This window comes from Orbicella franksi, chromosome 8 (genome assembly GCF_964199315.1).
Source record: "Orbicella franksi chromosome 8, jaOrbFran1.1, whole genome shotgun sequence".
Taxonomy (NCBI): domain Eukaryota; kingdom Metazoa; phylum Cnidaria; class Anthozoa; order Scleractinia; family Merulinidae; genus Orbicella; species Orbicella franksi.
Window position 1 is genome coordinate 26664730 of NC_138152.1, and position 12514 is coordinate 26677243.

At 40.2% G+C, this 12514-nt stretch overlaps 1 protein-coding gene across 2 annotated transcripts in view; it reads right to left on the reverse strand.

Annotated features, from left to right (window-relative positions):
• Nucleotides 1–869: 869 nt before the first annotated feature.
• Nucleotides 870–12514, reverse strand: part of LOC145494573 (uncharacterized) — a 19062-nt gene continuing 7417 nt past the window's right edge. The window contains exons 2-4 of one of the 2 annotated variants that reach the window (XM_081474072.1): nt 4377–4439; nt 3429–3731; nt 870–2188 (exon numbers count right to left, since the gene is read on the reverse strand). In XM_081474072.1, coding sequence (XP_081330198.1) covers nt 2075–2188; nt 3429–3731; nt 4377–4439 — 480 coding nt within the window. In that variant the 3' untranslated portion in view covers nt 870–2074. The other variant, XR_014050269.1, reaches the window with a different exon arrangement.

Sequence of the window (12514 nt, forward strand, 5' to 3'; positions counted from 1 at the left end):
GTCAGTATGTGTTGGTTTCCTGTAGACACTGGTGGTAAGGCGGCCATCAGGTTCTCTGTAAACTGACGTGTCGAGAAAGGCGATCTTGCTGTTGTTCTCGATCTCCATGGTGAAACGGATTGATGGTTGTTGACTGTTCAGGTGCTGCAGGAAGACATCAACTCTATCCCGATCCACGATGGTGAAAGTATCATCTACGTAGCGTTTCCAGATCTTAGGCTTGCAAGGTGCGGACTCTATTGCTTGTTCTTCAAATATCTCCATGTAGAGATCAGCAATAACTGCGGATACAGGGCTCCCCATGGCTGCGCCGTCTCGTTGTTCGTAAATCGATCCGTTGTACTGGAAGTACGTAGATCTTAATACGAAATCCAAGAGGTCCGCGATTTGAACTGGTGTAAGTGTCGTGCGGTCAGCCAGGCCCGCGTCGTTCTCCATTTTTTGTAGCGCGGCTTGTACGGCGCCCTCGATCGGTACGTTGGTAAACAATGACTCTACGTCGAAAGACACCATGATCTCGTGGTCCTGGATCTCCTCACTGGCAATAGTGGAGGCGAAGTCAATTGAGTTCTTCACTGTGAAGTTCGAGTTACCTGCAAGAGGAGATAATATGTTAGCCAAGAAAGCAGACAGGTCGTATGCAAAGGTGTTGACACACGACACAATTGGCCTAAGCGGTGTGTCGACCTTGTGGATCTTCGGCAAACCATAGATCCTAGGTGGTTGTTTGTGTCGGGGTCTGATCTTATTATAAACCGCCTCTGATATGTGTCCACTCCGTTTCAGGGTTAGCAGCTTCTCAGATAGCTAAGCTACGGACCGTACCAGCTGCTCAACAAAGATCCGACATCCAACGCTCTAGACTGCTCGTAGCTATTATAAAACCCTGCGAATTACAGCCGCTTCATCCAGCTAGCTTCCGATCTGTGAAAACAGATCATGCTTAGCTTAAATTTAGTTTTACAGGGAGTCTGAAATGAATAACTTTCAATAACATTTTGCCTTCACTAGCTAGGCGTAGCAAATTTCCTCAAGTGAGTGAGTGCTTAGCTTATCGCTGAGAATTAATTGCTCAAAATTGTAACTGTGAGCATAGAAATAAGGCGTTTTTAACCGAGATACCTAAGAACGAGGTCTGCAACTGAGATATTTTACTAATAAATGAGATTCTAACTCTCCAATCCAGACCCTCGCTCAGAAACATAGCTTCTTCTCAGTCTTCGTCGATCTGTTTGCATGGCTGCACTCGTCTGGCAGTTTAATAGCCATAAGCTTAGATTTTATTTTTTGACAGTCGACTTGCGAAGTTCGGAACCACATTTACTGTGAGAAATGACAGAATTCTGAAAATTTTTGACATCACACTGATCGTACCCTGCTGAAATTAATTCGCGGGATATCGATATCGCTTATTAAAATACTGATCTGCATTCGCTGGGGATGCCGCCTGTACATTGTACAGAGAGGGTTAGGGTTGACAGGGTTTTCTGGGCTGAACAGACACGTTACGACTTTGAGAATATGCGTCACCTCTTTATTGATTATTGCCACACTTTTTATTGCGATAATTTTACTAACGGTTATGTTTATTTTGGTAGCGATGAACAATAAAACGTTAGAGAAACAGTGCTAAAGGGTAAAATGCTAAGTTATATTTGTTGCAAAATTTCCAAATATTTGGATATGTTCAATTTAACAAGTCGAGTGTGGTTTAGCATGGTCTGTACTCTTATCGACAACGATACGCGTCATCACAGTGGTCAAAAAGTTGTGGACTCACGAGGCGCAGTTGCTTTTTACCACAACATCAACGTCAAAGAAAATGTTTTTTCAGAGCACGAGCTGAGAAAGGCATTGCGCGACACATTGACGCGAGCAGCGTTGTCTCGGGACTCTTATCGACAACGGCAAATTAGCCAATCGGATTGCGAGATTAGCAGCAATTGTGGTAAAGCATGTAATTGTATAGCATGTTGGTACTTTTATTGATTTCTGAGTTTTACGATGTCTTACGACTTCACTAGGAAACCTACTGTTACTTTTCATAATAACTGTGAAAAAGCAAGCAAGACAGCTACTGAAGGGCATTGTAGCTGGATGGTGGAATAGCAATCATCGGCTGAGCTGCTGTATAGGTCGGCTGCAAGGGGATTTGTCCGGCTCCAGACTGGTTATTCACATCTCTTGCCTGAAAGTAATTCAATTAAAAGAAAAAATATATTTCAACAGCTTTATATTGAGCCATGCCAATCACGGTTAGCATATGAACTGGAAAAAAGGCCGTGAAATATAACTGGCAGACGACTTGAATGATTGACTGATTAATTAATTGATAAATTTTTTCCATAACAGAATTCTTGATCGCGATTGGTTCTCCGCGCGCCTATTCGTCACGCAATCGGCGAGCGATCACGTGGATTTCAAATTACCGGTATCCAATTATTACAAGTTTTTGAAAGTGGATACCTATTGTAGGCGCCAGAATTTGTGACATTTGTTCATGCTTCTTGCTTCGTGTTTGGTGTTAAGTTTTGCGTAATTAGTTTCTTTTGTTTTGTGCCCTTTTTGTATATGTTATGTTCATTTGCATACTCTATAAGTTCGGTTTGCGTGTAATTTAGTTCAGTTAGTAGCGTCATTGGGTACTACGAGCGTCTCTGGTTTTCGGTTCGTCTTTGGTTTTTCACATTCGTCTTGTAAGTTTCTTCGTTTATTTCGCTTTGCCGCTTTTCTGCATTCTTCATGTTCGGTCGTTGTTAGTTATTTTATGTTCATTCCCGTGTTTGTAATTTTGTTATTTTCAGTTACCGTGTTTCGATCATTGGGGAAATAAATTTCTATGTAACGGAAGATCCGAAACGAGTTAAAAGCGTGTGCGACTTTACCTATAACTGGATACCCACGTGACTCTCATGTCAATTACGTGCGCTTTAATGGCTTCCTTCTTAATGTTTCCTACTTTTATCGTTCTAGTAGTTGCCTACTCGTAAGACTGGAATATGTCAACCCAATTATGGAATAACACTGCGCTTGCCATAAGCCCACATGTACGCATTGCGGACCGTTTATTAAAATTTATGGGAAGCGCTACTGACTTTTTCGCTCAAAAAAGCTTCTCAAAGATCTTTTTAATTTCGAAATTTGTTATAAATACTATTAATAAGTAATTGGACCGGGATAAGTAATTGCACTAAGAAGAAGATTTGAAAGAAGAAGATTTAAAAGAAGATTTGGGGTCTTGTTACTCTATAGAGCACTTCTGTTTTGTTTGAGTCACACTATGCGAGACACGCGCAACGCGTGATGGAAAAGTTGAGTGCTATACCATCGAGTATGCAACGCTTTTCTTGTATTCTGATTGGCTGAATTTTTTATGCCATGGTATGAAAGTTATTTCTCGTGTCTCCGAAAGATATACCTTCACATACCTGACTGATTTGATTCTCTTGGGGAGGCTGCAAAAGAGAATCACTGATCCAAGCAGCACAAACGGCGAGGGCAACCTCAATGGTGGAAAATATTGCAACCAAGGAGCTTATTGCTACCACAGTATTTTCCTGGTCGGTGAGTTTAAGAGGCACGTCCTTGTTGGCAAAGTCAGTGACTTCCTGATACATACCCCCAGAGTATAGGTTAGCGACCAGTATTCTTCCCACAGCCCATTTATATTCATACATGGTTATACCTGATACTATGGCGCTCGTCATGCTCACAGAGCTCACGGCGTTAATCTGAAATGAATCAAAATCGAAGCGACTTCAGAGTAAGCCCCACGAACAAGGAAAAAATAATATATAAATTTAGCCAAGCCTGAAAGCGGAGCTCCTGACTACAATAAGTTAACGTGGCTTGAGCCTGTGATCCAATCGAAAACCAGTAACTGTGCAGCGGTGAACTTCAGAAAATGTAACCTCGAATAGCTCGAAGCCTGAGCCCGCGATATGGCCACGTGATACTGGTCAGCAGATACCTTGTTTTGACAGGTGTCAATTGACCATAACATGGATGTTCAATATCAAAATTGTCCAATATTGAGGCAGCATGCCTCGGTCCACCTACTAGTGGCTGGAGTATGGGCGCCATTTAGCGCGACATCCTCCTATTTATCGAAGGGCGCAGGCATCAGCGATCCACGCCACTAACCCTGTAAAAAGAATTGTCTATGCATGCATGTGATTCTGTTCCTATAGTTATGGTGCTCCGCTTGGCGTTCCAGCTCCGCTCTTATTTTATCAAAATATAATTAATTGTTGCCAGAAAAACGTGTCGTTTTTGTATCACGAGAAAAGAGCGATATTTCGAGATATCTAAGTGGATAAAATATTTTTCCCGTTTTATGTATGAAGGTAAATCGGAATTTTCCATTTCTGCCTTACCAAAGTCGAGGAGGAACTTGATTTGTGGACCAAAATCACTCCCATGATGCCAGCTGGTAACACCTTGGAGAAAAAAGAATAAAAATAGAAATGGTGAAAATAGAATAGAAAAAAATAGTCGCCTTTTTGCCAGGCGTTGTCAATCGAGAAACCGATAATCGATAATGAGCTCTTATTAACCGAGCAGGGGGTCTGTATGGGAGAATCTTGACCAAGGTCGTGAGTACAGACCGAACGCAGTTAGGTCTGTACACACGACCGAGGTCAAGATTCTCCCATACAGACCGACTAAGCTCAGTTAAAGGGGTTAGGTCACGAAATTTTAGGCAATTTCAGCACTGATCAAATGGTCATAGAATTAACTGAAATATCACAAAAACGGCTCAAAACTATAGAAGATCTCAAACAAAACACAGGAAGGAAGGGACATGGATAGACAAAACTGGAGAGGATTAAAATTGATGCATTTGGGTAAATTTGAAAACGTCGGCCCACCTTTTTTCAAATTTATATCAGTTTATATCAAAATGTCATTTACACAGCTGGAAAATCATTCTCAGTTGTTATGTGGCCGTGATTTTGCAAATGAAAGACTTTTGCTCTGCCAATTTGACATTTAGAGCTCATAATTAACAAAATTAAACAAAACTACCTAAAACAGCGTGACCTAGCCCCTTTAAAGTGCACCTAACACCAAAATTTTTTTTCGCTAAAATAATAAAGCTTATTTTGTGGAGTAATTTGCCGCAAAAATTTTTCGATTTGGTGAAATCCTCGAATTTCTGTGCCCCTTCGAAACCGAGTTTCGAATGGTTCGCGACCGCGCATGGGGAATCTGGGGAGAGTTAAAGCTGTGACGTCAAATCCAGAACGAATGCTTCGACTGTCCCAGTCAGGTCTTTTACTTTGTCCGAGTGTAGAAGCCTCTTTGCAACACAAGTTCTTTCGCTGGGACTCCGCAGTCGACCGATTTCTGTTTTTACTAACAATGTCTTCTAGTTCGTCTGATTCTGAAATGAGCTTTGACTCAGAAAACTCTGAAATTTATTTTATCGCTGATAAGAATGACCGCTCACGCTTATCAACATCGCAAACTGAATAGTCAAACGGTGACGACTGAGCTAATTTGTATGCTGACTACTCTCTGGCCAATGGAGAATGGACAGCCAAATACCAGGAGGTGGATGCTGACAAAGAACTCGAACGAGCTCAGATGGACAGACTCGAAGCCAATGATATGTAGACGTCGAAGAGTGATACTAGTAAGACTGTAGCGCCTGGCGCGTCTTTACTATCTTCGCGCCTTCTTCGATCTCGCACTAATATACTTTCGTAATAACAGTCAAGTCCGTTCACTTTCTCAAATTATTTTAACTTCATGCGTTCAATGTAGATCAAAATGATTATCCCATGACAGTGTTTGTGTTCTTTACGTGCAAGTGTAGAAATTGTAGCGTCGCTTCCCTTCAAAACATCAACGAATGTTATGGTTGTCAATACTCAAAGAAGAGTGATCTTGCTCGTGAAGATATTGGCGCTGATGTTATCTTAACGTGTTACTGAATATCCAGAAATTAAACCTGTATGCCTTCAGAAATGGAGTTTAAGATTAGCAGCGGGCAAATACAAAACTAAAGGGAAGCAAACCTATCATCAAACTGGCAGCAAAGAGAGGTAATTCAGTTTTGCACATGGCTGTATAAGATAAGAATGTTTCCGAATCCCTCTTTACATGCATGCACACAACATTTTACTTAACAGTGATTCTTCCAATTTACACTGAAGTATAGTTGTGAAACGATCAGTTACATGTATAAACAAGTCATTGTAAAGTTCCTGAGTAAGAGGGGGGTAGCTAGGGGGTTGGCTATGTTATTGCAATCTTTGGTTGGTCAAGTGTGAATTATACGATTAGTTTACACCCGTTTAGTCCTGTATCACTGTTACAAACATGCTTTAGTGATTCTCGAACAAGGAATTTTCAGTTGAAAAGGATGAAAGCTCTGAATGATTTGACCTTCATGAGGAATTTGAACAAAACTAGAGTGAGCTTGATATTTACTGTACTTATTTTGACAAACTGCAACACAAACTGTTCTACAACTGTACAATACTGCAAAAATATGGCATTTGTTCGAAAACATATCAGTCTTATTCACCTGGAGACCAACAGCTTACTGAACTATTGATTCATTGACATAGACAGTTTGTTTTACTCGCACAACACACCAATAAGAAAAGGCCCACGAAACATCAAAAGGACCCCTTTTTCTTCGCTTGTGCTTAGAAATGTGAATTATTATAATCCTGTGTTACAAACTGAAAGCAGATGCCTTTCTTTCTTTTATTGTCAAGTGGAAAATTTAATGTTTGTGTCCCTTCACTGACCATTTACATGTCGCAATCAACTTGGACAACAATAAAATTATGTTGTTTATATATTTACTTATTTATCTTTGATTCTGTATTCCATAATCTATTTCCTGGCAAACAGTGACAAGCTAATAATAATATGGCTCTGTCTCACAAGGACTGGAAACTACCAAATTCACAAATCTGATTGGCTGAAACTGATATTGAAAGCAGACTAGATCTTCCCATCTAGACCGGCATCTAGACTGGTAATGCTTTGCAGTGAAAAAGTTGTAAACTAAAATGCAAAATCATTGTTTTCTTCTTACAATACTTATTTATGGAAGTGCCAAAAAGCCTGAGAGAGAAAAGAGCAAAGCAAAATGTCAGTTAGTACAAACCTGTTACATTAAAAGAATTAAATTGTTCTTGTTTGCAAATTATAGTAAACATCTTATTAACCAAGCTTAGTCAGTCTGTATGGGAGAATCTTAACCTCGGTCGTGTTTACAGACCTCACTGCGTTCAATCCTCAGTCAAGATTCTCCCATACACACCTCCTGCTCAGCTAATATGAGCTAAATAATGATGATGATGATGATGATGATAGTAATAGTAATAATAGTAATAATAATAATAATAATAATAATAGAAAGAAGAAGAAGAAGAAGAAGAAGAACAACAACAACAACAACAACATCAGTTCAATGATGGCTTTTCTACAGTGCAGCAACTTGCAGATGCATTGTTATGGACACAACCATGTCCCTGTCAAAAATAATATTTATCAGAAACATTTTTTGTGTCGCAACAATGTTTCCCATGCTGGGCAAAGAGGGAAATATTTGTGTCTTCAGCAATGTTTCTGGAACAACGTCCTCATTTGCAAGAGCATTTGGTCGGCAGAGATGCAATCTCATAAGCATGTGTTACCATGGTATCAATAATTAAAACTTCCTATAAATACAATTCAAGTCCACAAGCCTCATGCAGAAACAGACACATACACAGACAGCTTGAAATTGTTCTGGTCCTGGTCGAAGTATGTTCTCTGTATATTGATAATACCCACATGTAAAAAGGGTTCTGAACATATAAACTAATTCTAAGCCATTTCTTGCTTGAATGTGTCCATGGCCGCATTTGTTGAACGGTGGGTCTTCCAAACTAGTGTGCTTGTTCGCATGACTTTCTTGCCCAAGAGCATGTGTTACCATGGTATCAATAATTAAAACTTCCTATAAATACAATTCAAGTCCACAAGCCTCATGCAGAAACAGACACATACACAGACAGCTTGAAATTGTTCTGGTCCTGGTCGAAGTATGTTCTCTGTACATTGATAATACCCACATGTAAAAAGGGTTCTGAACATATAAACTAATTCTAAGCCATTTCTTGCTTGAATGTGTCCATGGCCGCATTTGTTGAACGGTGGGTCTTCCAAACTAGTGTGCTTGTTCGCATGACTTTCTTGCCCAAAATACCCTTACAGATTTCTTTTTCAAAGAATTGAACAAGGAAGGAAACTAACATACTAAGGCAGGGAACATTTGCTCAGAAAAAAATATCTCACCATTACTTCTGTATCTATCGGCTGTGCTGACTGACTGCTGCTGTTTCTCAGATCAGATGCAACAATGGCTGCATGAATCGATGGAAAAGCGGTTATTCCAAATTCGTCTCACTCAAGTCGTGGAATCAGCAAAATCCCTTCCTCTCCCTGAAAATCCAGGCGTCGAGCGAAATCATCTTGTTTGAAACGGTAAGAACAGATCACCAAACTCAGACGCCTCTCACTTTGCACGTTTCGCTTTCACGAAATCGATTCATCGCTTTGTACGTTTCTTCGCTTCAGGACGATCACCTCTCCATAAAACGGTATGGCATGAAGCGCAGTACCTCCTGTACGTTTGCTGTGTTGCTACATCCCACTACAACGCACCTGGCTAGCATTTTTTCGAACTACTTTCCCAGCCTTTGCCCACAGAAACATGTAAATATGCGAATTTACAGAATCACCGTGTTCTGGATTTGACGTGACATCCGGCCCTCGACCCATGCCCCGTTAAACTCGGTCGTGAACCAAAATGGCGGCGTTTTGACGTAGTTTGACGAGCCATAGAAAATCAAAGATTTAACCAAATCGAAAAATTTTTGCGGCAGATTACTCCACAAAATAAGCTTTATTATTTTAGCGAAAAAAAATGTTGGTGATAGGTGCACTTTAGTAAGATGTTTATTATATAGCAAACAAGAACAATTTAATTCGTTTGTACTAACTGACAGTCTGCTTGCGAACGGCAATAAGCTGACTTTAACTCTGCCAGATTTTTTTTTTGTTCTCATCGGGCTTTTTGGCACTTCCATAAGTAAATATTGTTGGATGAAAATATTTAAGGATTTTGCATTTTAGTTTGTAACTTGTTCATTGCAAAACATTACCGGTCTAGATGCCGGTCTTGATGGGAAAATCTACACCGCGTTCAATATTGATTTCAGCCAATCAAATTCGTGAATTTGGTAGTTCCCAGTCCTTGTGAGACAGCTATATAATAACAATCGATATCAATCGAAGATTGACATCGATTGGCGATAGCAATTGATGAAAATCGATGAAGAAAAAAAGTTGTGAGTAATCGATCGCCGATAGTAATCGACAACGATTGATTCATCGATTGGAATCGATTATTATCGATGCTGTCGGAAATTATTTTTGTCCTTGACAAGCTACACTGATAAAATGTTTGACAGAATTTGTCTATTTACAAATTGATCATGACGTCAGTTTTTTGTAGGTCTTTCCTGTTATTGATCATGAATTTCAAATTTTTGTCAAAGTAGCTGTGGATCCACGAGGCGATAGCCAAGTGGATCCGCAGACTATTTTGACAATGTTATGACGAAATTCATTGATAATAACAGGACAGACGCTTGAAAAACTGATGTCAATCTGTTTTTTACGATAACAAATTGTCAAATTGTCCGCTCTCGCTCGTTGACGCATCGCATAAATTATAAAATCATGTGTCCGTCTGCTTATTGACAATGAAAATTAGTCAATGAGCGCGCGAGAGTTTCTGCAGTTATCGTAAAAAAATGGTTCTAATGAACCAATTTACCATATCCTGCATATCTTTTACAATCATTGACAAAATAACAAGAACGGAATATTTCGGGTTTTACATCTCTCTTTGCTCGTTTACGACACCGGAAGAAGCTCAGCCCAGAGTAGCAGCGTAAAACCCTCCAGTTTCATGATAGCGTCGGCATTACGATGAAGCAAAATAAACAACAGAGTCAGTGTTCTGCTGATTTCAATCATTTGTGTTTAACAGGAAACCGACTTAAGAGTAGATCTCGGAGTAGGCTAAAAGGAAAATATAATCTAGCGGCATGCTGAAGATGAACGTCTCGTGTTGTTGCAGGTGTTATAATAACAAACCCATCTTTGAATAGTCCGGGTGGTTATTGTCGAGTTTTTTAAAATCGATGAAAATCGATATTCCTGAAGACAGGAATTATCGATTGATAACGATTGCCGATGTCAATCGATAGCAATCAGCGATTGATATCGATTGATGTCGATTGAATTTCCAATATCGATTTTTATCGATTGATTACGCCTGGAATTTTGGGAGTGCTTGTTTATCGGTCTCCCTGAGCGCTGGGCGCCAGATTTCTTTGAGGCAGGTTTAATTTTGTATGCTATTCCGGACAAGGTCGAACCTCGGTACTGCAGCTTTGTTATTTTGCCTCGGTTCGCTACCATTATTGAGCTTCAATCGTCAACCTACATTATAGTGTCAGTATACACTACAGTTAAGGTAAGCAAAGTTGAAAAGGTTCAAGAATCGTGAATCGATGTTGTGGAGGTTCAGACCAAGTTTATTTCTGTTAAGGCCGCCGCACACTAACCGAGTTTTTGTCGGCCGACAAAATATCTTCACTGGTCGGCTAGCGTGCGGTGAATTCCGACAAGTCTGCGACAAGATCGGGCCTTGTCAAGCGACATCTGACAGTGCTTGTCGGGCCTTGTCGGCTAGTGTGCGGTGGACCAAGACAATTTGTCGGGGTTCGCGAGCACCTCAACCAGTTAGGAAATGTCATGAAAGTCACGTCAGTGGAATAGGCGCCATCTTGATTTTGGATGACTCGGCCCCAAGCCTCAACGCGGCTAGTCACGACAAAAAATCGGCGAGTGTGCGGCAAGCTGATGGCCCGACAAATTTCAACCCGATTTGACCCCGACAAAAAATCTGCAGTTCTACGACAGAAAATCGGCTAGTGTGCGGTAGCCTTAAGGCTCGAGTGAGATTTACTTAAGCAAACCACGACGGCAACGGCAACGAGAAAGCCACCAAACAAAAGGTTTAATGAGCAGAACAACAGCTGTGCACGTGCGTTGTAAATCTTTGCACATTTCGCAACCGTCTTCTGCAAAACGTGAAATGACTAAGTTCTGCGCATGCGCGTATTTTAGGGGTATCGAATGGTTCCATTCGATTTAAAAGTGCTCGCAAAATTTGGCCACTGCTCGAATTGCTCGCAAAAATTAGATGAGTGCTCGCTTGCTCGTGCTCGCAAAATTTTTGTCACTGCTCGCATGCTCTGATTCTCGTTAAAATTCCCGTATGGCAAACCTGAGAAACATTGGGGAAACATTCACGCGCTAGGAATGTTTCTGGAAACGTGCTTCCTCGTTTTGCTGACGTTTTATTGAAACTGACGCACGTAAGAATTCTTCCCGAAAGGCAACCGGAAAAGTAAAAAGTTATCTAGAGACGTGAAGACATGTAGAGTATTACTATTACTATTCGACCTTCAGAGTTTATCAGAGCTGTTTGACTTCAATTCGTTAGATCCTAGAAGCCTCCGAATAAAGCTTGAATGAATGAATGAATGAATGAATGACTTTATTTGAGTGTCAATAGTATTTAGCTTAAAAAAAAAACTAATTGCGGACACTATTTACACAATAAAATATACCTTAGCTAAAGTTAAAATTATTTAGAATTTAATAGATAATGTATAAAATAAATAGATAAACTGATAAGTAAATGAAATATATGAACTTAGTAATATTTAAAAAGCTTAAAAGATATCAAATATATATAAAATGTAAAATTGTAAACGGCCTAGCAGCATATATCACAGTTCTTCCGTTGCGTTGATTCTTCTTCCAGTCAATCGGTTTGCCAATCATCAAAACCGAATCTCGAAATGCTTGTTAGACTAAATGCCGCGTTGTTCACATTTCCTAAGAATATTAATAAAACCAAAAACAACTTTCCATGTCAAAACACTTGAAAGTCTGGTAACTCTAAGCTTCTTCCCGTGATGTGTTCACAATGTCGGAGTAGAAAGCTTAAGATCTCCTTGAGCGTCCACCTAGTGTACCGCACTGAAGCTCAGACGCGAAGCTACCTGACGTAATTTGACATCCAACAAAGCATAATTACTATAATTGGCTGTAAGCCGCTGGGATTGGTTGAACGATGTCAGCCAGATTAATTGGCGCAAAACGTTTCTTTCTAATAAAAGAGATATCTAAATTCCACCTAGAAAATTTACGAAGTGCTCGCCTCTCGCCGTCTGTATTTTCTAAAGTTCTCGCTGTTCGCAAGACATATTTGATCACTGCTCGTGCTCGCAAAAATAAACGCACTGCTCGCATGCTCGCAAATGCTCGCAAAGACCATTCGATACCCCTTAGGGAAGTGGTCAAAACTATTATACATATAAGGGACCCACTAGAATAACTTGAGACTACTGTCTCTTCCTAA